Genomic DNA, 27,234 nt, shown 5'->3' with positions numbered 1-27,234 from the left:
TGTATTCAGGAAGTCCCCAGTTGGTTTCAGTTTTGTATTTGCATTCATGTCTGTTATTTGTGCATATTCAGGTCTCAAACCAATTGAGGATCACATCTGTAAGACACTTACAGCCAACCGTTATACTGGATGCAATTTCACCCCAGAGCCTTCAGCTGCACTCTTGGGTGTCTTTACATTAAATTTTCTGGCATATTCTTGTCACGTGCTATGACCTTATTTCTAGGTCCTGATCACTCTCTCTGGCTCCATCTTGGTTCTGACGGTTTCATCTGTGGCACATTGCCACCGTTGAATTAAAATCACATTTTAAAACTTTTTCCTTTTGACAAATTGACAAATCATGATAGGAAGGGAAATTTTCTGTGAACTAAGAATTGATGTTTTAGCTGTAGCTTTTCACTGAACTGGTAAACAGATTGAGCAACAAACATCAACAAGCAGAAAAGTATAAGTACAATTGAACCATTGTATGACCATCTGGATTGAATCAAGCTTCTTTTCTGAGGTATGTTCAGTAACGTTCCCCAAGCTTCTTTCCTTAATTAACGAGACAGTGCAGCAGGATTTATAGCACGAGAAAAGTTTCTCTTAGCATCCGCCAAATACCCGACTCTCAATTTTTTTTTGTGTAAAGTATAAACTGTGGAAAGGAAGTATTGACATTCAAAGTATAAACTATATTTTGTATTTAGAGTGAGCATATAAAGCTGCTGTGCCAAAGAATTTTCCTAACAATGAAAGTCTACTTTCAGCCTCTTAGTGTGCAACTAATAGATTGTGAGAATACAGTAATACTTCAAGCTGGTATCTTTAAATATTTGCAAGAATGATAAGTTGAATCACACTGACTCACATGATCAACTGGTAGATTACAGTTGCTCTGGACTCATTTTGAATGAATTTATTTTGCAGCCCTAAGGTGATTGGCTAAAACCTGTAGTTGGAACATTTTCAGCTGATAGTCTGTTCCCTTCAACAGATGCCTTATGGATCAAACGGAAGCGAATCTCCAACATTGCATTATTGTTTAGAATCTCCAAGAACAAATCGTGATTCCTGCGATATCTTCAGTAATGTTCCCCAAGCAATACTGGTTACACACAAATGCTCTAGTTCCCTCTTTAAATTGGAGAACTGGTGCACGAGCACAGATACAAATGCAACAGACGATTCACTGAGTTCGTGCTTATTTTGAGTCCTGCCGAATGCTAAACATCCTCTGTGTAGCCAGTGTAATTAGCCAGCAACTGGAACCTAGTAGCTTCAAGAACAGCAAGCAAGTGATGATTATTCCATCACATTCCTGACTTGAGCCTTGTAGAATGTGCAGAGGCTTTGAGGGATCAGAATGTGAGCCTGTGAGCCACTTGTTGCAGAGCACCCAGCCTGTGACCTGCTCTTATAGCCTTGATGTTGGTACAGTTCAGCTTCAGGTCAATGGCGACCCTCAAGATGTTGTTGGTAGGGGACTTGGCAATGGTGGTACCATTGAAGAAGGCATGGGGGAGATGGCTGGACTTTTTTTGTTCGAGATGGTCCATGCCTGTCACTTATGCGGCGTGAATGTTACCTCTCACCCCAAACCTGGATATTATCCATGTCCTCATATGTGCTGCAGTGATGTCCAGAGGATGCAATGATTAGCCTCTGACAATCACAACTATCTTCCTTTGTGTTAGCTATGTCTCCAGCCACTAAAGGGAGTTCCCTTTGGTCCTCCATTGACCTTAGTTTTGCTGAGGCTCCTTGGTGCCATACTCAGGCAAATGCTGTCTTAATGTCAAGGGCAGCTACTTTCACCTCTCCTGTGGTATTCTGCTCTTGCGTCCATGTCTGGATCAAGGCTGTGATGAGGTCTGCAGCCAACTGGTTCTGGTAGAACCCGAACTGAGTGCCAGTGAGCAGGTTATTGGTGAGTTTATACAAGCTTTGAAGCTCAGCTCAGGGTCAAACAGGATACCAAGGTTGCATAAGGTTTTGTTGAGCTTGAGTGAGAGGCCAGGGAGGGAGATGGAGTCATTGTCAATAGGCTGGAGCGTATTGACAAATGGGAGCAGCAATTGAGGGATGCATGGTACTCTAAAAATGGTACGAGAAAGGGAGCATGGTCCAATGGGGAATAAAGGAGTGCAGAATCCAGAATGCATGGAAAAAGGAGAATGGGGAGACAGGACACTTGGGTCTGAAGCAGGAGCCAAAGTGTATATGGGAGAGGACATGCAAAGCAATTAGATTAAAACAAACCAAGTTCTGGGCATGGTGGGATAGGAGAGTAAGGATCAGTCCAATATTAGAGAAAGAAACAAAGACTTGCATTTATATAGTGCCTTTCATGTCCTCGGGATGTTCCAAAGCACTTTACAGCCAACAAATTACATGTGAAGTGTTGTCACTGTTATTTTGTAGGCAAATACAGCACCCAATTTGTACATAGCAAGGTCGCGCAAACAGCAATGAGATATATGGCCAGTATATCTGTGTTTGCAGTCTGCTAGGAGAAAGTCCAGTAATTTGGTCCAGCGACTTATTGTAGAAGTAGGAATCAGGAGCAAGGCCTACTCTGAAAGAGTGGAGGAACACAGGAAACTGCCAAGCATGAAGGTGAGCCAAGTAAACCAGTAGAATAGACAGAGTCAGTGGAACAAAACACTTTAATCCAGAAGCCAATGAAGCAAGAGTGGGATTTTTTTCTTTCTGTTCCCCTCTTCTGCCTGCCCTCTCTAGTCCCTCCTTCTTTAGTTCTTTTCTCCCAGTCTTTTGTTATTCCTTTCTTTTGTCTGCAACTTCCTACGTACTGCCCTAACTCTAACTTTCTGTCTTTTATTTCTTTTACTGCTCTTTCTTCTAGCCCCAATTGAGCTACCTCATGAAGGGGTAGGGAGCATGCTGCCACAGGCCATGGGAGGGAGTGAGCGAGCTGCCACAGCAGTTAGGGCCACAAAATGAACTTGGCGGTGATTACAGGGTGCTTGGATCAGTGGTCAGTTTTTGACAGTAGCAAAGCCAGTAGCAAAGCTGGGACTTGCAACAGTGGTTAAGATTCTTCCCAAATTTTGGGTGCATGTCCATTGCTGAAACAGGAAAAAGCCAGGACATTTAATCTCATCCTCCAGAACACCTACCTCACCATCTTCCCATTACAGTATTTAGCTGTTTCTTAAATAAGCCAGCTGTCTTGGTCTCAACTGCTCTTCCTGGCAACTTGTTCGAGCTGTTGATCACCTTCTATCTAAAGAAATACTTCCTGGTGCTCTCTCAAACTATGAAGCTGTGCTTTTCCATCCAGCAACCCTGAGACTGCACAGGCCCAGCTTATCAAGTCGTTTTTCATAGCTCATTCCTTAGACACTAGGAGTAAGCCTCCTCGTTATTCTTTGCACTTTTTCCGGGGCCTGTATAGATTCTTTATGTCCTGGCAACTGGAACTGTACACAACACTCCAAGTACAGCCAGACCAGAGCACAACACAGCTTTAGAATGACCTCTGGAGATTTGAACTCAACTGTTCTGGCACTGCAGCACAGTAACCTATTTGCTTTATTTATTGACACCTCACCCTGTTTGGACAAGGCATGCAACAAGCTAATGAACAGCTGTAGGTCTCTCAATTTCTCCCCTGGCAAGTTCACCTGTGGACGGATAAAAAATGTATTTGCATCTTTAGCACTTTGCATTTGTCTGTATTGAACGTCATTTGCAACGACTCAGACCAGGTGCAAAGAGTGCCAAGCTTTCTTTGTGAAATATTAATTACTTTCTGAATCCGCAGTTCGCCTGTGATGTGATGCGATCATTAGGCCTCTGAATGCTAGATGTGTGAGCCCAGATCTCTCCGAGCGCAGGTTTGAATGCCTCTAACTCCCTCTATCTATTTTAGTTTGCACTTGTTTTTGGTAATTACACCTTAATCCTGTACATTATTCTTTGCCTATTTCTTCCTTATTTTCTGGATACAAAATTTAACAAATGCAAACACTGTTCCACCTCAACAAGCAGATTCCTATCTCAAACACCCCCACACCCTCCGAGGATGGGACAGTTACAGCGATGCTGATGACATCCCAACTGGAACATGGTGATCTACCCAGCTTAATCGTGATTCAGTAGCAAACCTTTACTGGCAGGAAGCAACAATTGGACAGACCCGCCCATATGATCAGCCTCCTGATGGTTTCCACCTATAACTGACCTCTACCTTGTTTGGATACCTTGAACAGTAACACAAACAGGCTTAAGTAGGTTTTAACTTTCTCTTCCATGATATTAGCTGACGTATTAACAACTCTCCTGCCATTGCTCACTTTTTTATGTTCTTATATTGCTCCACCATTTTCGCTGTTCTTTTTAAATCTATTTCACCCCCTCCTCATCTTTAAATAGCATTTAATTTTTTGTCATTATAAGTTTCTAGGTCACTGCTTTTTGGCATCAGGACAATTGCTGGCTGCATGACTGGCCCAGCACAGCCTCACCTTTACCACCTCAGAGAGCAACCTCTCCCCATGCATTCTACTTATGTGAAATCCATGTTCATTATGAGAATTTTGAGAATGGTCTGGGTGGTAAATAAATTAAACAGGTCAAGTAATAGCTGGGAAATTGAACTGCTACCAGACTAGTGAAAAGATATCATCTCAGTACGACCCAAAATGGGAGTTAGTGCAATTCACAAGAATTATCACAAAAGTTGTCTTCTCTCCATCTCTGGGAAGGTTTCTGACATTATTCCAGATATAAGAGAAACAGCAGACAATCCTTCAATAACTAGGCCTCTGTGAATCTTCAAGGATTCAATAAATGTCTTCAACCCACACATCCAGCAATTATTGGTCCATTCACTTCTGACCCACGCTCATTCTATTCCTCTTGAGTCAACATGAAAGATATGGAGGGAGTGCAGGATGCCTGGTGAAAACTCTTCCTCACAAGCTATGTCAGGGTGAATGAGAAGCTGACCACATGTTTTCAAAGAAACGGTATTGTGAAACTGGAATCATATCTAGACAGTGCAATAACATTGTGACATAGTTCCAAGTTTCCAGATAACTGAAAATGTTCAAGTGCTTTTACTTGTAGACCTGGGCTGTCTGCTTATCCTGCTTGCCTTGTTCAGCTTTCACTTTCTCCTCCAGGGCATTAATCAGGACTCCTTTATGAATTAATAAAGTTGTGCAGCATACAACAAACGATACGCTGGCTAGACCCATGGTATTGTGTTCAGTGGGGTCCTAGAGAAACAAACTGGAGCCATCAGCTACAGCTTCAGAGGATTGTTCTCATCTCTGATCAGCTATCCAGTGGTGGTATGGTAGATTGTCTTAAAATAAAAGAATCATACCAGCTCCTTTGATAGCAACCACTCACATTCATTATCAGATAGGTTTAATCACACACCAGGTGTACAGTGATAGAGCAAAATCCTGTCTCATAATCCTGTCTCATTAAGAAAGTTGAAACACACACATATGGTGACGTGGTTGATTACACCTTGCACATGGGAAAATCCTGGCACTCTAATAAAAACTTGACTGTCTTCACATGTGTTAGGTCCACAGGAAAGGTTATGAGCTGGGCAGCTCGTGCAAACAATCCATTGGTGGACAGCCAATTCATGGATGTTACATAGTTCCCTTGATATGGTCTGAAAATAGCCGATGACACAGAATTTAAGTGGTGCTGATTTTTATTGAGACGAGCAATCAGTGCCCCAGGTGGAGGTAGGTTCCAGGTCTGGGACAAGCAGGTGGCACAACTCCTGCATTGCCTCACAAGAGAAATGCAGTTTTCCTAAGCCTCAACAGAGGCACGGGTGCTCGTAGGTAGGTGCTGTACACCTGTTATTGTGCTTGATCAGCCTGGCCTCTCTGTGTTGCTACTCCTAGTCTCATCACAGCAGAGGTAAAAGCGGATCCCTAAGGGAAACACCATTGTCTCCAATGGTGAGTACTAAAGGTGGAAAAAAATGAAAGGACCATAGCACCAAGAGCAAAGCTGAAACCCATCAGCAAGGCCGAGAATAGATAAAACACAAAAAAAAGTTTTTAAGCAGCAAAGTAGAAACTAATACAAAATCTTCAGAAGGTGGGCCTTATATCCACTTCTGCTTGTCTGCGGCTACCTAGCAATCTTTTATACTGGTATTTATTTAGGAGGTGGGCTACAGGCAGTAAGAGAAGGAAATTCAATGTGGGACATGAAAGGACCATACAAGTGCCTTGGATGTGGTGGCCAGTATTTCGGTAGGTGTTGCTGCCCATGACATAACATTTGGAGGAGGTGGTTATGAGTCAGGATTCAGCACTATGCTTCCTCAATCTATTTTCCTCTTCCAGCCATGCTACATCCACCTGAAATGTTTGGAAAACACAAGAAGAATCTAGGCCCTAGTGTTAGTACCAAGTGTTCCCAGATCAGGTAAGAAAGAACTTGCATTTTTATAGCGCCTTTCACAATACTCAGGACATCCCAAAGCGCTTTACAGCTAATGAAGTACTTTTGAAGTGTAGTCACTGTTGTAATGTAGGGAAATGCAATAGCCAATTTGCGCACAGCAAGCTCCCACAAACAGCAAGGTGATAATGACCAGATAATCTATTTTTAGAGTGTTGGTTGAGGGATAAATATTCACCAGGACACCGGGAGAACTCACCTGCTCTTCTCGAATAGTGCCGTGGGATCTTTTATGCCCACCAGAGAGGGCAGATGGGGCCTCAGTTTTACATCTCATCCGAAAGACGGCATCTCCAACAGTGCAGCACTCCCTCAGTATCACTCTGGGAATGTCAGCCCGTATTTTGTGCTGAAGTCTCTGTGGTGGGACTTGAACCCATGACCTCTGACTCAGAGATTAGAGTGCTACCACTGAGCAACAGCTGACACTTACAGCACAGCTTCCTTTACACTGCCCCAGTAAGCACTTCGGGGAGGTACAGCTTCCTTTACACTGCCCCAGTAAGCACTTCGGGGAGGTACAGCTTCCTTTACACTGCCCCAGTAAGCACTTCGGGGAGGCACAGCTTCCTTTACACTGCCCCAGTAAGCACTTCGGGGAGGTACAGCTTCCTTTACACTGCCCCAGTAAGCACTTCGGAGAGGTACAGCTTCCTTTACACTGCCCCAGTAAGCACTTCGGGGAGGCACAGCTTCCTTTACACTGCCCCAGTAAGCACTTCGGAGAGGTACAGCTTCCTTTACACTGCCCCAGTAAGCACTTCGGGGAGGTACAGCTTCCTTTACACTGCCCCAGTAAGCACTTCGGGGAGGCACAGCTTCCTTTACACTGCCCCAGTAAGCACTTCGGGGAGGTACAGCTTCCTTTACACTGCCCCAGTAAGCACTTCGGGGAGGCACAGCTTCCTTTACACTGCCCCAGTAAGCACTTCGGGGAGGTACAGCTTCCTTTACACTGCCCCAGTAAGCACTTCGGGGAGGCACAGCTTCCTTTACACTGCCCCAGTAAGCACTTCGGGGAGGCACAGCTTCCTTTACACTGCCCCATTGAGCACTTCGGGGAGGCACAGCTTCCTTTACACTGCCCCAGTAAGCACTTCGGGGAGGCACAGCTTCCTTTACACTGCCCCAGTAAGCACTTCGGGGAGGTACAACATGGGTTACATGTAGAATAAAGCTGAACCTTTTTACAAATTGCTAACATTTATATTACATATGAACTGTTGTTTAACTATACCATCGTATATGTTAACTCTTACTTGATTTCTCCCAGCAAAGAAAGCAACCGAGGCTGGGGGAGATCTGAGGCAGCCACACGTGCCAAAATTCCAAAGAGTCGCTCACCCATTACTATATCCATGGGAGTTACCTGTTACAGATTAAAAGAAAATATTGTGCTTTAACCCAAGTATATCAAGGACATTGGCAACAAATACTTTCACATCATATTGGTAAAAGATGCTGATGAAGGTCCCAATGAAACCAATGGGAAGAAATGTGTTGCTTTAATGCAGAAGCAGACAGTTGTAAACATTTCAGTCATCTTTCCACCCAAACTAGGGATAAGCAATGTTTATACAAACACATGAAAATACTTTATCTTTTGCATGTACTCTATAACATCAAATTGTTAACCAAAGATTCTATACAATTCTAGAACATAGGGATGTTATAGGGGATGGTGAACAAGTTAAATTGATTTGTTAGAGTTCAGGAATTAGCAGGGAACTGTTACTCCACTGGGAGTATATTTTGACCACCAAACAGTGGCGAGGAGACAGAGAAAGAGATATCTAGACAAAGGAGAAAAAATCTTGTAATAATAAAGCCAAAATAATGGGTGACTAATTATCTAAAGGTAGATGCGTAAAAATAATGCATGAGGCAAAAAAAGAGGAAGAGTTTATACAATGTCTATAAGATTGCTTTCTAAATCCAGTATACTTTTAGTCCAATAAGGAAAGAAGCAGTGCTTGATCCAGTTAGGAGTGTGTAAAGTAGGTAATGCAAGGGTCGGGGAACATTTGGGAAATAGTGATCATAACATAACTAGGTTCGATATACAAGCTGAAAAGGAAAGGGAACCGTTAAAGAAAAAGGGATTTGACTAGAAAAGAAGTTAATTTCAATCAGGTAAAAAGAGAACCCATCCAGATAATTTGGAAATAAAAATTACCAAATAAAAAACTGCTATGGGAAACATTCAATAAACAGATGAGAAGTGTAAAGACCGGGGGGGGGGGGGGGGCTGGATGGCGGGGCGGTGGCCAGCTTTTTGGGTGGGAGTTTGGGCAAAGACTGTTGAACGAACTTATAGGATTGGGTGGATATTTCAGCGTAATGCAGTTATGGGCGCAACTCACACTTAAAATTCTGCAATCTTTGGTGCTATTTGATTTGGTTCTGCCCAGATAATTGATCTGGGCGGAACCAAATCAAATAGCACAAAGGATTGCAGAAACTCCAGGCCATTAATTTCAGAATTCTTATCTTAGTCTATAAATCCCTCCATGGCCTTGGCCAACCTTATCTCTGCAATCTGCCACAACAACAACTTGTATTTATATAGCGCCTTTAACATAGTAAAACGTCCCAAGGTGCTGCATAGGAACATAAGAACATAAGAAGTAGGAGCAGGAGTAGGCCATACGGCCCCTCGGGCCTGCTCCTCCATTCAATAGGATCATGGCTGATCCGAACCTAGACTCACGTCCACTTCCCTGCCCGCTCCCCGTAACCCCTAATTCCCTTATCAGCTAGGAAACTGTCTATCTCCGTTATAAATTTATTTAATGTCTCAGCTTCCACAGCTCTCTGAGGTAGCAAATTCCATCGATTTACTACCCTCTGAGTGAAGAAGTTTCTCCTCATCTCAGTTTTGAAACGGCAGCCCCTTATTCTAAGGTTATGCCCCCTAGTTCTAGTCTCACCCATCAGTGGAAACATCCTCACCACATCCACCCGATCAAGCCCCCTCACAATCTTATATGTTTCGATAAGATCGCCTCTCATTCTTCTGAATTCCAATGAGTAGAGGCCCAACCTACTCAACCTTTTCTCAGAAGTCAACCCCCTCATCTCCGGAATCAACCGAGTGAACCTTCTCTGAACTGCCTCGAGAGCAAGTACATCTTTTCTTAAATATGGAAACCAAAACTGTACGCAGTATTCCAGGTGTGGCCTCACCAGTACCGTGTATAACTGAAGCAAGACTTCCCTGCTTTTATACTCCATCCCCCTTGCAATAAAAGCCAAGATTCCATTGGCCTTCCTGATCACCTGCTGTGCCTGCATACTAACCTTCTGTGTTTCATGCACCAGGACCCCCAGATCCCTTTGTACTGTAGCACTTCGCAGTTTCTCTCCATTTAGATAATAACTTGCTCTTTGATTTTTTCTGCCAAAGTGCATAACCTCACACTTTCCAACATTATACTCCATCTGCCAAATTTCTGCCCGCCCACTCAGCCTGTCTATGTCCTTTTGCAGGTTTTTTATGTCCTCCTCACTCACTGCTTTCCCTCCCATCCTTGTATCGTCGGCAAACTTGGATACGTTGCACTCGGTCCCTTCCTCCAAATCGTTAATATAGATTGTAAAGAGTTGGGGTCCCAGCACTGACCCCTGCGGAACACCACTAGTCACTGATTGCCAACCCGAGAATGAACCATTTATCCCAACTCACTGTTTTCTGTTAGATAGCCAATCTTCCACCCATGCCAGTATATTACCCCCAATCCCGTGGTTTTTTATCTTGTGCAGTAATCTTTTGTGTGGCACCTTGTCAAATGCCTTTTGGAAGTCCAAATACACATCCACTGGTTCCCCCTTATCCACCCTGTTTGTTACATCCTCAAAGAATTCGAGCAAATTTGTCAAACATGACTTCCCCTTCATAAAACCATGCTGACTCTGTCCGATTAAATTATGCTTATCCAAATGTCCTGTTACTGCTTCCTTAATAATGGACTCCAACATTTTACCAACCACAGATGTTAGGCTAACTGGTCTATAGTTTCCAGCCTTTTGTCTACTTCCTTTTTTAAATAACGGCATTACATTAGCAGTTTTCCAATCTGCTGGGACCTTTCCTGAATCCAGGGAGTTTTGGAAAATTACCACTAATGCATCCACAATCCCTACCGCTACTTCTCTCAAGACCCTAGGATGTAAGCCATCAGGTCCAGGGGACTTATCCGCCTTTAGTCCCATTATCTTACCGAGTACCACCTCCTTAGTGATTTTAATCGTGTTTAGCTCCTCCTCCCCCTATAGCCCCCTGTGTTGGGATATTTTTAGTGTCCTCTACTGTAAAGACTGATACAAAATATTTGTTCAGTGTTTTTGCCATCTCCATGTTCCCCACCACTAATTTCCCGGTCTCGTCCTCTAAGGGACCAACATTCACTTTAGCCACCCTTTTTCTTTTTATATAACTGTAGAAACTCTTGCTGTTTTTATATTTTTTGCTAGTTTACTTTCATAATCTATCTTCCCTTTCTTAATTAATCTTTTAGTTATTCTTTGCTGGCTTTTAAATGCTTCCCAATCTTCTATCCTCCCACTAGATTTGGCTACTTTATATGCCCTTGTTTTCAGTCAGATACTATCCTTTATTACTTTACTTAGCCACGGATGGCTGTCTTTCTTTTACGCCCCTTTTTCCTCAGTGGAATATATTTTTCTTGAAAGTTGTGAAATATCTCCTTGAATGTACACCACTGCTCATGTACCGTCTTACACTTCAATCTATTTTCCCAGTCCACTTTAGTCAACTCTGCTCTCATACCTTCATAGTCTCCTTTATTTAAGCTTAGTACGCTGGTTTGAGATCCAACTCTCTCACCCTCCAACTGAATTTGGAATTCAACCATGTTATGGTCACTCATTCCAAGGGGATCCTTTACTAGGACATTTTTTATTAATCCTGTCTCATTACACAGGACCAGATCTAAGATTGCCTGCCCCCTGGTTGGTTCAGTAACATACTGTTCAAGGAACCCATCCCTAATGCACTCTATGAACCCTTCCTCAAGGCTGCCCTGCCCAATTTGATTTGTCCAGTCAATATGAAAGTTAAAATCCCCCATGATTATAGCTGTTCCCTTATTACAAGCCCCAACTATTTCCTGATTTATACACCAACCAACAGAGTTGCAACTGTTAGGAGGCCTATAGACTACGCCCACTAGTGACTTTTTCCCCTTATTATTCCTTATCTCCACCTAAACTGTTTCACTATCCTGATCCTTTGATCCAATATCATTTCTCACTATTGCAGTGATTCCATCCTTTATTAACATAGCAACCCACCTCCCTTTCCTTCCTGTCTGTCCTTCCTAATTGTCAAATACTGCTGGATGTTTAGTTCCCAGTCATGGTCACCTTGCAGCCATGTTTCTGTAATGGCCACCAGATCATACCCATGTGTAGTTATTTGTACCGTCAACTCGTCTATTTTGTTACGAATGCTGCGTGCATTCAGATAAAGAACTTTTAAATATGTTTTGTGACAATTTATTCCTGCTTTTACCCTCTTTACTACTTTACCTTTATTTTTATACATTCTGTCCCTTCCTGACACACTCTGGTTTTTAATTCCCCCACTGCTACCTTGCTCTATTGCCTTCTCCGCTGACATTTTTATTTTTTGCTCTCTTGAAACCTCCCCCCCGCTAATTAGTTTAAAGCCCTCTCTACAGCCCTAGTTATTCGATTCACCGGGATTCTAGTCCCAGCACTGGCCAAGTGAAGTCCGTCCCAACGGAACAGCTCTCTCCTGTCCCAGTACTGGTGCCAGTGTCCCAAGAAGCAAAACCCATTTCTCCCACGCCAGTCTTTGAGCCACGCATTTAACTCTCTGATTTTATTTACCCTAGCCAAATTTGCTCGTGGCTCAGGTAGTAATCCAGAGATTATTACCCTTGTGGTTCTGCTTTTTAATTTGGCCCCTAGCTGCTCATACTCCCTCAGCAGAACTTCTTTCCTTGTCCTATCTATGTTGTTGGTACCAACATGGACCACAACAACTGGATCCTCCCCCTCTCACTCCAAGTTTCTCTCCAGCCCAGAGGAGATGTCCTTAACCCTGGCACCGGGCAGGCAACACAGCCTTCGGGACTCTCGCTCTCGGCTGCAAACAACCCTATCTATCCCCCTAATGATACTATCCCCTACCACTACAACATTTCTTTTTACTCCCCCCACTTGAATGGCCCCCTGTTCCACGGTGCTGTGGCCAGGTTGCTCATCCTCCCTGCAGTCCCCGTTCCCGTCCCCACAGGGAGTAAGAGCCTCGAACCTGTTGGACAAGAGCAAGGGCTGCGGCTCCTCCAACACTACCTCCTGGATCCCCGTACCTGCCTCACTCATAGTCACACCCTCCTGTCCCTGACCACGGACTACATCTGAATTAGTTAATCTAATTGGTGTAACTACTTCCTGGAACACAGAGTCCAGGTAACTCTCCCCCTCCCTGATGTGTCGCAGTGTTTGAAGCTCGGACTCCAGCTCATCAACACGGAGCCGGAATTCCTCGAGCAGCCAACACTTACTGCAAATGTGATCACCGTGAACATCAATGGTGTCCACCAGCTCCCACATATTGCAGCAGTAACACATCGCCTGCTCTGCCATTCTATGTCATTAATTAAATTTATTATTATTTTTAAATGATATATTTAAGGGCCCTGGTTTACAAACTGTCCCGCTACACCATAGAGACCTTAAAAACTATAAACCACAGAGTTAAAGTTTTAAAAAAGAGGAGTGTTATAAGACAAAAAATTGACACCGAGCCACATAAGAAATTAGGGCAGATGACCAAAAGCTTGGTCAAAGAGATAAGTTTTAAGGAGCATCTTAAAGGAGGAAAGAGAGGTAGAGAGGCGAAGAGGTTTAGGGAGGGAGTTCCAGAGCTTAGGGCCTAGGCAGCTGAAGGCACAGCAACCGATGGTTGAGCGATTATAATCAGGGATGCTCAAGAGGGCAGAATTAGAGGAGCGCAGATATCTCGGGGGGTTGTAGGGCTGGAGGAGATTACAGAGATAGGGTGGGGCGAGGCCATGGAGGGATTCAAAATCAAGGATGAGAGTCCTATATCTCATCCCGATTGCTCCATTCCACCCTTTGCCGCACCATTGGTGATGGGGCCCACCGCTGCCGTGGTCTCATTCTTTGAAACTCCCTCCCTAACCCTCTCTGCCTCGCCATCTCTCTTTAAAAATTTCAAGACCCAGGCTTTTTGTCTACCTTCTAATCGTTCTCTCCCTGGCTTGACACCTGTTTTTCTTACACCTATTTGTGAAGCGCCTTGTTTTTTTTTAAAACATTAAAAGTACATAAATGCAAGCTGTTATTGCTGTTGTTGTCAGAAAGCACTTCTTTGTACAAAGAGTGATTAATACTTGGAATAATCTCTGGGTAAGATAGAGGTAGCAAATTCTTTGGAATGATTCAAAAAGCAGTTGAATACTGTGATGGGGACCCCCTGTTTTCTGTGGATGTTGGAGCACAGTGGGCTGCGAAATCTCACTTATCTATCCTTATATCTGTGGGGTTTATACACCTATTTGAAGTTCACTAAACATTGTACGTAAGAATGAGTGCCTTTAAGCAATAAAAGATAAGAGGGGTGAAATTCCCCTAGTTTGTGCCTCTGGTGGGAGGCGCTAACGAGATGCAAATGGCTTTTCACCCCCCCCGCCAGGCAATAACCGTGCCTCCCGCGAAATTCCGTGGGAGGTTAACGGCGACACTACCGGGTATCGCCCCGATCTTCTGCGCCAGGAGATCATGAAGTCATCTCCGGGTGCAACGCCCCGGTAGAAAAATTCCCCCTCGCACTCCGCGCTGGGCAATGTTACCAACTGCTGCAGGGGTCGCGAACAGTGAGGCCGGCTGCTCGCGGGTGCCATTTAAAGGAGTGGTGGCCGGCCGACATGAAAGTAATCGCCGATTTAAAAAAAAACATTCTGAGCACCGGACGTGGGCTGAGTGCCGTGATCGGTCAGCCCGGCATGCAGCTGATCGCGCAGCACTCGCGCACCCCAGTGCTCCAGCAGACGCCAAAAAAAATACAGAGCTCGCAGTGGGGAACCCTTCCCTTTAATTGAGGGAACAGCCCCTGCAACACGGCTGCTGAGCACATCGCCCCGCATCAGGACATTCCCCGCCTCTTGCTCTCCAGAAGGCAAGTGGAACGCTGATTTAGTGCTCCACTTCCCTCTTGGGAGCAAAAAATGGGAATTTCTCAAATGTTTGAAAAGATTAGCGCCTGATGCTAACTTTTCAAACATTTTGACTTAGTGCCCCAAATTCCCCTCCAGGGGAATTTCTCCACCAAAAACTTTTAATGGTCTAAAAAGCTTTAAAACCACTCATCGAAAAACTGCACATCCAACAGTGCAGCACTCCCTCAGTACTGCCCCTCCGACAGTGCAGCGCTCTTGCAGTACTGCCCCTCCGACAGTGCAGCACTCCCTCAGTACTTAAACTTAAATAAAGCCAATTACATAGGTATGAGGGGCGAGTTGACTAATGTAGATTGGAAAAATAGATTAAAATATATGGCATAAAAACAGAAAATGCTGGAAATACTCAGCAGGTCAGGCAGCATCTGTGGAGAGAGAAACAGAGTTAACGTTTCAGGTCGATGACCCTTCGTCAGAACTGGAAAAAGCTGGAGATCGAACAGGTTTTTAAGCAAGTGCAGGAGCAGGGAAAGGGGGGAGGGGAGGACAGAACAAAAGGGAAAGTCTGTGATAGGGTGGAAGGCAAGAGAGATTAAGGGACATTAAGAGATGGTGCAAGGCAAAAGGAGACGGTAATGGGACAAGTTAAGAAATAAAAGATGGCTCTAGATGAAGTGTAAATGGCAGAATGAAAGACAGCTGCCATGTGGGAGAGAGAAAAAAATAAATTAAATAAATGGAAAAAAAGAATAGGGGCAGAGGTTATGGTCTGAAATTGCTGAACTCTATGTTGAGTCCAGAAGGCTGTAAAGTGCCTAATCGAAAGATGAGGTGCTGTTCCTCGAGCTTACGTTGAGCTTCATTGGAACAGTGTAAGAGGCCGAGGATGGTGAGGTCTGAGTGGGAGTGGAGCGGGGAATTAAAGTGACAGGCGACCGGGAGCTCGGGGTTCCCCTTACGGACTGAACGGAGGTGTTCCGCAAAGCGGTCACCCAATCTGCGTTTGGTCTCCCCAATGTAGAGGAGACCACATCGTGAGCAGCAAATACAGTATACTAGATTGCAAGAAGTACAAGTAAATCGCTGTTTCACCTGGAAGGGGTGTTTGGGGCCCTGGACATTGGGAAGGGGGGAGGTAAAAGGGCATGTGTTGCATCTCCTGCGCTTGCACAGGAAGCTGCCGGGCGAAGGTGAAGGGGTGTTGGGGGTGATAGAGGGGTGGACCAGGATGTCGCGGAGGGATCTGAAAGGGGAGGTGAGGGGAAGATCTGTTTGGTGGTGGGATCACGCTGGATGGCGGAAATGGCGGAGGATGATCCGTTGAATGTGGAGGCTGGTGGGGTGAAAGGTGAGGACAAGGGGAACCCTATCGTGGTTCCGGGAGGGAGGGGAAGTGCGGGAAATAGAACGGACACGGTCAAGGGCCGTGTCAACCACAGTAGAGGGGAATCCTCGGTTGAGGAACAACGAAGACATGTTGGAAGCATTGGTATGGAAGGTGGCATTGTCAGAGCAGATGCGGCGGAGACGGAGAAACTGGGAGAATGGAATGGAGTCCTTACAGGAAGCGGGGTGGGAGGAAGTGTAGTCCAGGTAGCTGTGGGAGTCAGTAGGCTTGTAGTGAATGTTTGTCAATAGCCTATCCCCAGAGATGGAGACAGAGAAGTCGAAGAAGGGAAGGGAAGAGTCGGAGATGGACCATGTGAAGGTGAGGGAAGGGTGGAAATTGGAAGCAAAGTGAATGAAATTTTCTAGTTCAGGGCGAGAGCATGAAACAGCACCGATACAGTCATCAATGTACTGGAAAAATAGGTGAGGGAGGGGACCTGAGTAGGACTGGAACAAAGAATGTTCCACATATCCCATGAAAAGGCAGGCACAGCTAGGACCCATGCAACACCTTTAATTTGGAGGAAGTGAGTGGAGTCAAAGGAGAAGTTGTTCAATGTGAGAACAAGTTCAGCCAGGCGGAGGAGGGTGATGGTGGATGGGGACTGGTTGGGCCTCTGTTCAAGGAAGAAGCGGAGCGCCCAGAGACCTTCCTGGTGGGGGATGAAGGTGTAGAGGGATTGGACGTCCATAGTGAAAAGGAGACAGTTGGGGCTAGGAAACTTGAAACTGTTAAAGTGACGGAGGGCGTCAGAAGAGTCGCGGATGTAGGTGGGAAGAGACTGGACAAGGGGAGAAAAAAGAGTCGAGATAGGAAGAGATAAGTTCTGTGGGGCAAGAACAGGCTACATCGATGGATTTACCGGGACAGTCCTGTTTGTGGATCTTGGGAAGGAGGTAGAAGCGGGTTGTGCGGGATTGGGGAATTATGAGGTTGGCGGCCGTGGAGGGAAGATCTCCAGAGGAGAGAAGGTCAGTGACGGTCTTGGAAATGGTGGCTTGATGTTCGGTAGTGGGGTCATGGTATATGGCAGTAGATAAGCAGTGGCTAGCATTTAAAGAAATATTTCATAATTCTCAACAAATATACATCCCGTTGAGAAACAAAAACTCTACGGGAAAAGTGATCCAACTGTGGCTAACTAAAGAAGTTAAGGATAGCATTAGATTGAAAGAAAAAGCTTATAATGTTGCAAAGAATAATAGTAAGCCTGAGGATTGGGAGTTTCAGAAACCAGCAAAGGTTGACCAAAAAATTGATAAAAAGGGAAAAAATAGAATGAGAGAAAACTAGCAAGAAATATAAAAGCAGATTGTAAGAGTTTCTACAAGTATGTAAAAAGGAAAAGAGTAGCAAAAGTAAATGTTGGTCCCTTAGCGGCTGAGACAGGAGAAATTATTATGGGGAAGAAGGAAATGGCAGAAACATTAAACAAATATTTTGTATCTGTCTTCACAGTAGAAGACACAAAAAGCATATCAAAAATGGTGGGGATCCAAGGGTCTAATGAAGGTGAGGAACATAACGTAATTAATATAAGTAGAGAAAAAGTGCTAGGAAAACTAATGGGACTAAAAGCTGACAAATCCCCTGGACCTGACGGCCTACATCCTAGGGTTCTAAAAGAGGTGGCTGAAGAGATACTGGTTTTGATCTTCCAAAATTCCCGAGATTCTAGAATGGATTGGAAGGTCGCAAATGTAACACTGCCACTCAAGAAAGGAGGAAGAGAAAAAACAGGGAACTACAGGCCAGTTAGCCTGACATCAGTCGTTGGGAAAATGCTGAAATCCATCGTTAAGGAAGTGGTATAAAGTCACTTAGAAAATCATAACATGCTTGGCCATGGTCTACATGGTTTTATGAAAGGGAAATCGTGTTTGACAAATTTATTAGAGTTTTTTGAGGATGTACCTAGCAGGGTAGATAAAGGGGAACCAGTGGATATACTATATTTGGATTTCCAAAAGGCATTTGATAAGGTGCCACATAAAAGGTTATTACACAAGATTACGGCCCATAAGGTTAGGTGTAATACAGTAGCATGGATAGAGGATTGGTTAACGGACAGAAAACAGAGAGGGATAAACGGATCTTTTTCAGGTTGGCAGGCTGTAACTAGTGGGGTGCCGCAAGGATCAGTGTTGGGGCCTTAGCTATTTACAATCTATATTAATGACCTAGATGAAGGAACCAAGTGTAATGTATCCATGTTTGCTGATGATTCAAAGCTAGGTGGGACAGTAAGCTGTGAGGAGAACACAAAGGGCTCGATTTTCATTGCGCCGTGGAGGCGGGCTTGGAGGCGTGCGGGAGGTTAAAATCACAAAAACTGGCGGGCGGGACCGCCCCCCCCGCCTGGTTCCCGACTCCGAGCAATTTTAACTCAGTCGTGTCTGATTGTCCCAACTCCGTCCCGCATCCAACAGGCGGGACTGGTCGTTAAGGCCCTTAACAACCACTAAATGGCCTCTATAATCCTATTTTGAAAGGCCCTTACGAATTTAACCCTTTTCCCACGTGGAACACGCCTGGTGGGAAACACGAATGTGAAACCTGGCTGGAGCACTATTGGATTACAAAGAAACATCGAAGATAGGAGCAGGAGTAGGCCATTCAGCCCCTCGAGCCTGCTCTGCCATTCAATGAGATCATGGCTGATCATCCAAATTCAGTACCCTGTCCCTGCCTTCTCCCCATATCCCTTGATCCCTTTAGCATTAAGAAATATATCTAACTCCTTCTTGAATATATTTAATGAACTGGCATCAACTGCCTTCTGTGGTAGAGAATTCCACAGGTTCACTACGCTCTGGGTGAAGAAATCCCTCCTCATCTCTGTCCTAAATGGCTTACCCCTTATCCTTAGACTGTGACCCCTGGTTCTGGACTCCCTGGCCATCGGGAACATACTTCCAGCATCTAGTCTGTCTAGTCCTGTTAGAATTTTATAAGTTTCAATGTGATCCCCTCTCATTCTTCTAAACTCCAGCGAGTGTAAGCCCAGTTGACCCAATCTCTCTTCATACGTCATTCCTGCCATCCCAGGTACCAGTCTGGTGAATCTTCGCTGCACTCCCTCCATGGCAAGAACATCCTTCCTCAGATAAGGCGACCAAAACTGCACACAATACTCAAGGTGTGGTCTCACCAAGGCCAACCTGTCCAAATCATACTGGAGTTTCTCGGCATCCTCCTCACAGCACACACGCCCACCCAGCTTTGTGTCGTCTGCAAACTTGAAGATATTACATCTCGTTCCCTCGTCTAGATCATTAATATATATTGCGAATAGCTGGGGTCCTAGCACCGATCCCTGCGGTACCCCACTAGTCACTGCCTGCCACTCGGAAAAAGACCCGTTTATTCCAGCTCTTTGCTTCCTGTCTGCCCACCAGTTCTCTATCCAAGTCAGTACCTTGCCCCCAATCCCATGTGCCTTAACTTTACATGCTAATCTCTTATGCAGGACCTTATCGAAAGCCTTCTGAAAGTCCAAATACGCCACATCCACTGGTTCTCCCTTATCTATTTTACCAGTTACATTCTCAAAAAATTCCAGTAGATTAGTCAAGCACGATTTACCTTTTGTAAATCAATGTTTTCTGCCCCTTGGTATTTCTCAGTTCTACCCATACAGATTTCCTTCCCATCTGGACATTAGAGGAGCTCGAGCACCAGCCGCAGCACCAGCAACAGGAGCGCCAGGCTACTGCTCACCCACCTGAAGTTGCACAGGCCAGAAGGGGCCAGCGCCTGGAAGCCCGTTAGCGCAGGAGATACCCCCGAAACAGGGTCTACAGACGCAGGGTCAGCTACCTCAACATGTCTGAGCAGCAGTGCCAAAGGCGGCTCCGACTTTCGCGAGAGGTAGTGACTGACATCTGCGCAATGCTACAGCAAGACCTGCAGCCCAGACGACCAGGTGGACAAGCATTACCAGTGGCCATCAAAGTCACCACCGCAATCAACTTTTTTGCCTCAGGCTCATTCCAGGGATCAGCAGCAAACATCAGCGGCATCTCCCAGGCGGCCGCACACACTTGCATCACGCAGGTAACCGATGCCCTCTTTGCCCTTGCACACAATCACATCCATTTCTCCAAGGATCGAGCAAATGTCACGGCGCGAGCGGTTGGATTAGCTAATCTGGCAGGCTTTTCAAGGGAGCAGGGCGTCATTGACTGCACACATGTGGCCCTTAGGGCACCCCATCGCAATCCAGGTATTTTTGTCAACCGCAAGGGCTTCCACTCCCTCAACGTTCAGTTGGTGTGTGACCACAAGAAAGAAATTTTGCATGTTTGTGCCATGTACCCTGGCAGTTGCCGTGACTCCTTCATACTGCGCCGGTCTAGTGTGCCTCCGCTATTCAGTCCGCCAGACCAACTTAACGGATGACTACTTGGAGACGTGGCTAATGATGCCATTGAGGAGGCCAGCCAACGAAGCTGAGGAGCGCTACAACTCCAGCCACATTTCCACCAGATCCATTATCGAGCAAACCATCGGTTTGCTGAAGATGCGCTTCAGATGCCTGGATAGATAATAATAATAATAATAATAATCAACTTTATTGTCATCGTTAGTGCACAAGTGCAGTACAACGAAATGTAGGCTTGCGGCTCCCGAGAGTGTACATTTAGATTAAGACATTTAAACATTCAACATTCATTTGGCTTGTAGTACATTAACATAAACATAACCATAATAAAGTGCATTGGCAGATGTGCAGGCTTTATAGTTTATTTGTGGAGTTCAGTAGGATGACAGCCCTGGGAAAGAAGCTGTTCCTAAATCTGGTCGTTCGGGTGCGAATGCATCTGTAGCGTCTCCCAGATGGCAGGAGGGCGAACAGACTGTGGCTGGGGTGGGTAGGGTCTTTGATGATGGTCCGTGACCTCCGTAAACAGCGTTTCTGGTATATGTGCTCTATGGTCGGTAGCCGGGTGCCGGTAATGCGTTGGGCAGTTTTGACTACCCGCTGCAGGGCTTTCCGGTCATAGTAGCTACAGCTGCCATACCATACTGTGATACAGTTCGTCAGGATGCTCTCTATTGTGCAGCGGTAAAAGTTAGAGAGGATCAGGGGTGACAGGTTACATCCCTTCAGCCTCCTTAGGAAATATAGGCGCTGCTGGGCCTTCTTCACCAGAGAGGAGGTATTGAGGGACCAGGAGAGGTCTTCTGTGATGTGGACTCCGAGGAACTTAAAGCTGTCCACCCTTTCCACCACAGCCCCATGGATGTGGATGGGGGTGTGACTTCCGCCTTTAGACTTCCTGAAGTCCACAATGATTTCTTTGGTTTTCTTGACGTTAAGGGCCATGTTAAGCCCTGCAGTACTCAGCAGCCAGGGTCTCCAGAATCGTCGTGGTTTGCTGTGCACTGCACAACATGGCACAGCGTCGTGGCTTGCAGATTCCTGAGGACCAAGTGGCTCCTCACATATCCTCCTCATCAGATCAGGAGGAGGAGGAGGAGGAGGAGTGCGAAAATGAACATCCTGCAGAGTCCCATCAACCAACGGCAGCATTACACGAGAACATTGCTGCCTGGGATGCAAGGAACGCACTCATCCTGGCCAGATTTGCTTATCCTAGTCAATCAAACACTTTTGCCTTGCTGCTTCTTACCAGAGCTTTGACAATGGCCAAGAACCAGAGGATTCCTAGCACTCTGCCCACCATACTGACAGTTGCAAATATTCCAAAGGCCTCAATGTCGAAGTCCCAATAGCGAAATGACAGACGCCACAACTGCAACATTTGCGATCAGAATTTTTATGTTCAATAATGACGTGTTGGCATTTTTACAATAAACACAAAATTGCACCCAAGTGACTACCCTTGTGACTATTTGTGCAGAATTTTCCTCTTACGCGTGCTCCTATGTGATGCCTCCCCTGTGGCTTCAGCAGATGTGGAGGCCCCTTGTTCACTTTCCTGCTGCTCCGGTCTCGACACCTTTGGCGGGCATCCTCTGGGGTTGCGAGCCTGTGAGGGCTCGTCAACAGTCTGCTGCTCCTGCGGCTGTGCAGGGGTTGAGATGTCTATCTCACTTGGGTGTAGACTCCGGTGGGGCTCTGACTGAGGGCTCTGCAGTGGCATGGAAGTGTGAGCGCTTGGAGAGGAGCCCCCACTTCCTTGAGGTCTGCCAGCAACCTCCCTCTCGTGGGTCAGGTCCCCTCAGCGCCTGCAAGTGGCTGGAGAGCACCTTGCTGCACGTCAGGGGGGCCATGGGGATCTGTATCTGCAATGGCAGTCCTACTCAGAAGGACTTTCATGAAGGTCTGGTTTCTCTGTTCAATAGATGCCCATCGCTCCTCAAGAGATGTCATTCTATTCTGAACAATGACCATGTTTTCCATACCCTGGCGACTAAGCTCCTCCAAGGCCGTAGCCATCCTCTCCTCTACCGTAGCCATCCTCTCCTCTACGGTAGCCAGCCTTACCATGAAGGTAGCAATCCTTTCCACGGAGGTAGCTATCATTTCCGTGGTGATGCGTTCATGCGCCAATGACTCCACAAAGGCTCTGCTCATGTTCGCTATGGACTCCTCCATTCGCTCCACACTCGCAGCGACCCTAGAGACAAAACCTGCCAGAGACACCTGCATCTGTGCCTGGAGTTCCATCACCTCTGATCTTATGAATGGACCCAGAGGCAGAGGGTCGACATGCTGCTGAGCCGAGCTGGCAGAGTCCTGCGCCCTCCGACTAGGACTCTCCACTGCTGTTCCTGTCTCCACAATCTGCTGATGCTCACTTGTGAGCTGTGATACACCAGGTGACAACACTACTCTATGTCCTGAAAGTCCCACCAAGGTGTGAGTGTCTGCGCTGGTGCTGGGTGCGCTGAATTCTGCTGACGCTGCGCCCTCAGAGGTTGCAGCTTCCTCTGAGGAGTCTGGCTGCTCAGCCTCTTCTTCCTGGCTAGGGGGGATGGATGCTTGTGATGGTCCTGTGGGGGAGTAAAGGAAAGACTCAGAGATGTGATGCAAAGGCTACATGCACATAGCTTTTTGCAGATGCTCATAAGTCCATCTGTTACAGTTTCCCAATCATTATCAGCGACTCATGCAATGTCAAAGAGAGAAATGGGAAACTTTTCTGTCACCAGCTTGCTGTGTTACACCCGTCTGTCCATCCCCCACGCGCGAATCATCCTCTATTCCCATAATTTCCAGGACGGCCTCCTCCCAGGGGGTCAGGTGGGCTAATGAGGCTGTCCCTCCTCCTGTCCTGGCTCGCTCTCTTTTGTTGTGAGCTCTCTTTTCCTGCAATGAGGGAGACAAGTGGAGGTGGAGTGAGTGTAGAGATTGCATAGCATAGATACTTAGAAGGAGACAAAGATGGAGTGAGGTTTCAAGACCAAGGGCCCTCCCTGTGTGTTGTCAGTTGTGTTCAAAGCATCAGAGTGATAGGGAGTGTGAGGGCTGCATGGTCAAATAGTTATGTGAATGTGAGCAGAGAGAGAGAGGGAATGGGTAAGGGTGCATGGATGTCAGTGTCAAGTGGGATGTGGAGGAAGAGATTGCTAAAGCTGAGTGCTGGTGAGGAAAGGCAATGGGGATCAGATTGAGGGTGATGGGAAATTCATACTCACTTTTCCAGTGCGCTGAAGGTCATGAAATTTTTTCCTGCACTGTATCCAGGTTCTGCGGGTGACTCCCAAGGAGTTGACCTCCTCAGCCACCTGCATCCACACTGCCTTGGCCTGAGTGGGAAGCCTCTTCCTCCCTGATGAAGGGAAGAGCACCTCCCTGTTGGCCCTAGCCCCATCCACTAATGCATGCAGTGCCACCTCGTCAAAGCGAGGAGCTGATCTGGCCCTCCCGCTTGTCATATTTGCTGCAGCTCCCTCACACTGCACAGTCAAGAAGCTTTGCAGTCTGCAGAAGAAGCAAGGCTTGCTGTGGACCTTAAATGCAGCAGCAGTGATGACATCATCGGAGGGGACTTTCAGTCATGAAAAACCCATTTGCAAAGGCTTCCCACATGTTAGAAATCAATTGGCCAATTAAGTTAAAATTGCATCAATCTCCCACATCCATTTAGATTCGTGTGGGAAACACGAAATTCGGATAACGACACCATCCCGCACCCGAGTTAAAATCCCCCCCCCCAAAGAGTCTGCAAAGGGATATAGATAGACTAAGTGAGTAGGCAGGAAGGTGGCAGATGGAGGATAATATAGGGAAATATGAGGTTTTTCACTTTGGTAAGAAGAATAGAAAAACAGAATGAGAGGTGATCTCATTGAAACATACAAGATTCTGAAGGGGATTGAGAGGGTAGATGCTTAGAGGTTGTTGTTTCCCCTGGCTGGAGTGTCTAGAACTAGGCGGCATAGTCTCAGGATAAGGGGTAGGCCATTTAAGACTGAGATGAGGAGGAACTTATTCACTCAGAGGGTTATGAATCTTTGGAATTCTCTGCCCCAGAGGACTGTGAATGCTGAGTCTGAGAGTATATTCAAGGCTGAGATAGATAGACTTTTGGACTCTATGGGAATCAAGGGATATGGAGATCGGGCGTGAAAGTGGAGTTGAGGTCGATGATCAGCCATGATCTTATTGAATGGCGGAGCAGGCTCGAGGGGCCGTATGGCCTACTCCTGCTCTTGTTTCTTATGTTCTTAGTACTGGCCTCCAATAGTGCAGCACTCCCTCAGTACTGCCCCTCCGACAGTGCAGCGCACCTTCAGTACTGACCCTCCGACAGTGCAGTGCTCCCTCAGTAATGACCCTGACAGTGCAGCATTCCCTCAGTACTGTCCCTATGACATTGCAGCACTCCCTCAGTACTGTCTCTCCGACAGTGCTCCCTCAGTACTGCACTGAAGTGTCGGCCGGTATTTTTGTGCTCAAGTCTCTGGAGTGGAACTTGAACCCACAACCTTCTGACTCGGAGGCGAGAATGCTGCCCAGTGAGCCACGGCTGACACTTGTTCCAAACTGCAACTGATCCAAAATAGCGTGTGCGGTTTATTATCTGACCAAATTACAAAGATTTTGTTCTCTGGCGAATGAATTAGAGAATGCATGCCACAGAATTCCACACTTTCCTGCTGCACGTTCTCAACAGGACTGAGCACATTGAGTGTAACGGTGCTGATTTAATTGGTATACATGTATTTTTAGAATAGAATTCTAGTTGGTTAAGTAAAATGATTATTGGACCTCTGACTAACCACAACCCATGATGTTTGTTATTTCTCCTGCAAGTGTTGTAAAATATCTCGGGCACGCACATTATACAAATAATTATTCACTATTTTTACAACCAAAAATGTGTTTCTTTTTAAATAGTAAACTGACGCTACTCAATTTTTTACGATATATGATCACTTACAATGTAAATCTTTTGGGACAGTTATTAAAATATGTATTAGTTCACAGGGTCATGGAGGAAAGTATTGAGGGAATTTGTGATTAGAGTACACCGTGATATATAATTAGTTCTAATAAGTTGACAATAAAATGTAACTGCTTAGAAATTCAGACTTTATTGCTGGATTGTTGCCCACTCGAGGGAGACCTGAACTCTGTGCACTGCAGGTGCAGGGTACACAGCCCCACACTCCTGTGCTAACTCGGCCCCATTTCCAGAGTCTAGTTTCTTGAATATTTCATTTTCTTCTTTGTGTTGAGTCAACACTTGTTAAAATTTCAGACGTGACGGGCATATTATGGTCGCGATGCACACACCCCACTCATTCACACATTTTCCCAAACAACTTTAAGATCGCAGTGCATAAGTTGGCAGCCAGAATGTTCAGATATTCAGTGTCTGGCAGTGCAAGTTTTGGAATAGAACATAAAACAAACCAACTCTTTCTTAAAGTGCTGTCTGGGTTTCTGTAACAGTGAATTTTTCCTACAATACCATTTAACCTGTTGGCCTACTGAATCTGCTACAGAGCAAGGCAGCATGTAAATCCAATTTCATTATTTTATATCTAACCAAAATAAAATACTTGACACAATTTAAAATGTTGAAACTTAAATAGTGGGAGACTGAGAAATATAAATTACAGGCTGATCCGATCCCAGCCACAATGGTACAAACACAGACTGTGACAGCATAAGAAGTTTATTCAGCCAGTGTTGCATCAGGCTTCAATCTTAGTGCCATTCTAGGAATCTAATACGACAGCTTGGACGGTGGGGAGGGTGAGCAGAATAACCATGGGTTGGGTTGGCACCTCAAGTCTCTGGCATATTTATTTAGTTACTGTGGGAAATAGAAATATGGCAGAGATAAGAGTAGCAGAAGATGATCTTATCACCACTCAAATGGAATTTTATAAAATTAAAATTAAAAATGGACTGATTAGTTATCAGATTGCAGACTGTCTTAGGGCAGGAGTGCTGACAGGGTGCCCAGAGGTTTCTTTTCAAATCTGTATTTATGAAAGCAAAAATAAAATTAGAAAATAAACACAACTCTCTGACGCATACCAATCTGTACACAAAAGCAAACAAAGAACACTGTAACCATAAAATATTGTATAGAGGCTGCAGAGGTGCAAAAGCCAGCCATACAATTTTACCACGGCCCACAGTATCAATTCACGTCACAGCTCCAGGTTTACAAGCCCTGAATGTGTGATGCTTCCTCTGGGGTCTGTGGTAAATAATGATACCACATACATCTTTAGGCACACACTAATTTCAAGAAAAGTATAATTTTATGATAAAGAGCAATTTCTATTACTTTCCACCAGACAGTGTTGGTGACAGTCAGAGTGACACAAAAATCAATGGCCAGGCTGATATTTAATAAGTATTCTCACAAACTACCTGAACATGTTTCAAGTTACATTGTGGTAAAGGCAGAAAAAGTATAACTTTGTGGCGGGATCCATACAAGTTGGACGGGTTGCACCTGAACAGGGCTGGGACTAATGTCCTCGCGGGGAGGTTAACTCGTGCTGTTGGGGACGGTTTAAACTTGTTTGGCAGGGGGAAGGGAACTAGGGTGAAGCATCAGACAGTATAAACAAGGTGCATAGAGGATTGGGAGAGACAAACAGCATTAGAATAAAGAGAAAATGGCAGGGGGTTGGGAAACTGAGCAAGGGGACAGAGGAAAGGAAAACAAGGATAAAAGCAAAAGATAGGAAGGAGAAAAACAAAAGTGGCAGTCAGAGAAATCAACGGTTTAAATCAAACATGGCCACAGTAAATAATAA

General features: G+C 45.5%; 1 protein-coding gene across 7 annotated transcripts in view; it reads right to left on the bottom strand.

Annotated features, from left to right (window-relative positions):
* Window positions 1-27,234, bottom strand: part of lrrc49 (leucine rich repeat containing 49) — a 423,652-nt gene that overhangs the window by 19,289 nt on the left and 377,129 nt on the right. For 6 of the 7 annotated variants that reach the window (XR_015074388.1, XM_085972505.1, XM_085972503.1 and 3 more), the window contains one exon: window positions 7,713-7,822. The exons of the other annotated variant lie outside the window; for it this stretch is intronic. Coding sequence is in view for 5 of the 6 variants with exons in the window: in XM_085972505.1 (XP_085828631.1) it covers window positions 7,713-7,822 (110 nt within the window). In the remaining variant the exon portion in view is untranslated. The remainder of the gene's footprint in view (window positions 1-7,712; window positions 7,823-27,234) is intronic. 7 annotated transcript variants of the gene reach the window in all.

This window comes from Somniosus microcephalus, chromosome 32, assembly GCF_052327205.1.
Source record: "Somniosus microcephalus isolate GS21.2 chromosome 32, FLI_Smic_1.0, whole genome shotgun sequence".
Lineage (NCBI taxonomy): Eukaryota > Metazoa > Chordata > Chondrichthyes > Squaliformes > Somniosidae > Somniosus > Somniosus microcephalus.
This window is presented reverse-complemented; position numbering and strand designations above follow the sequence as displayed.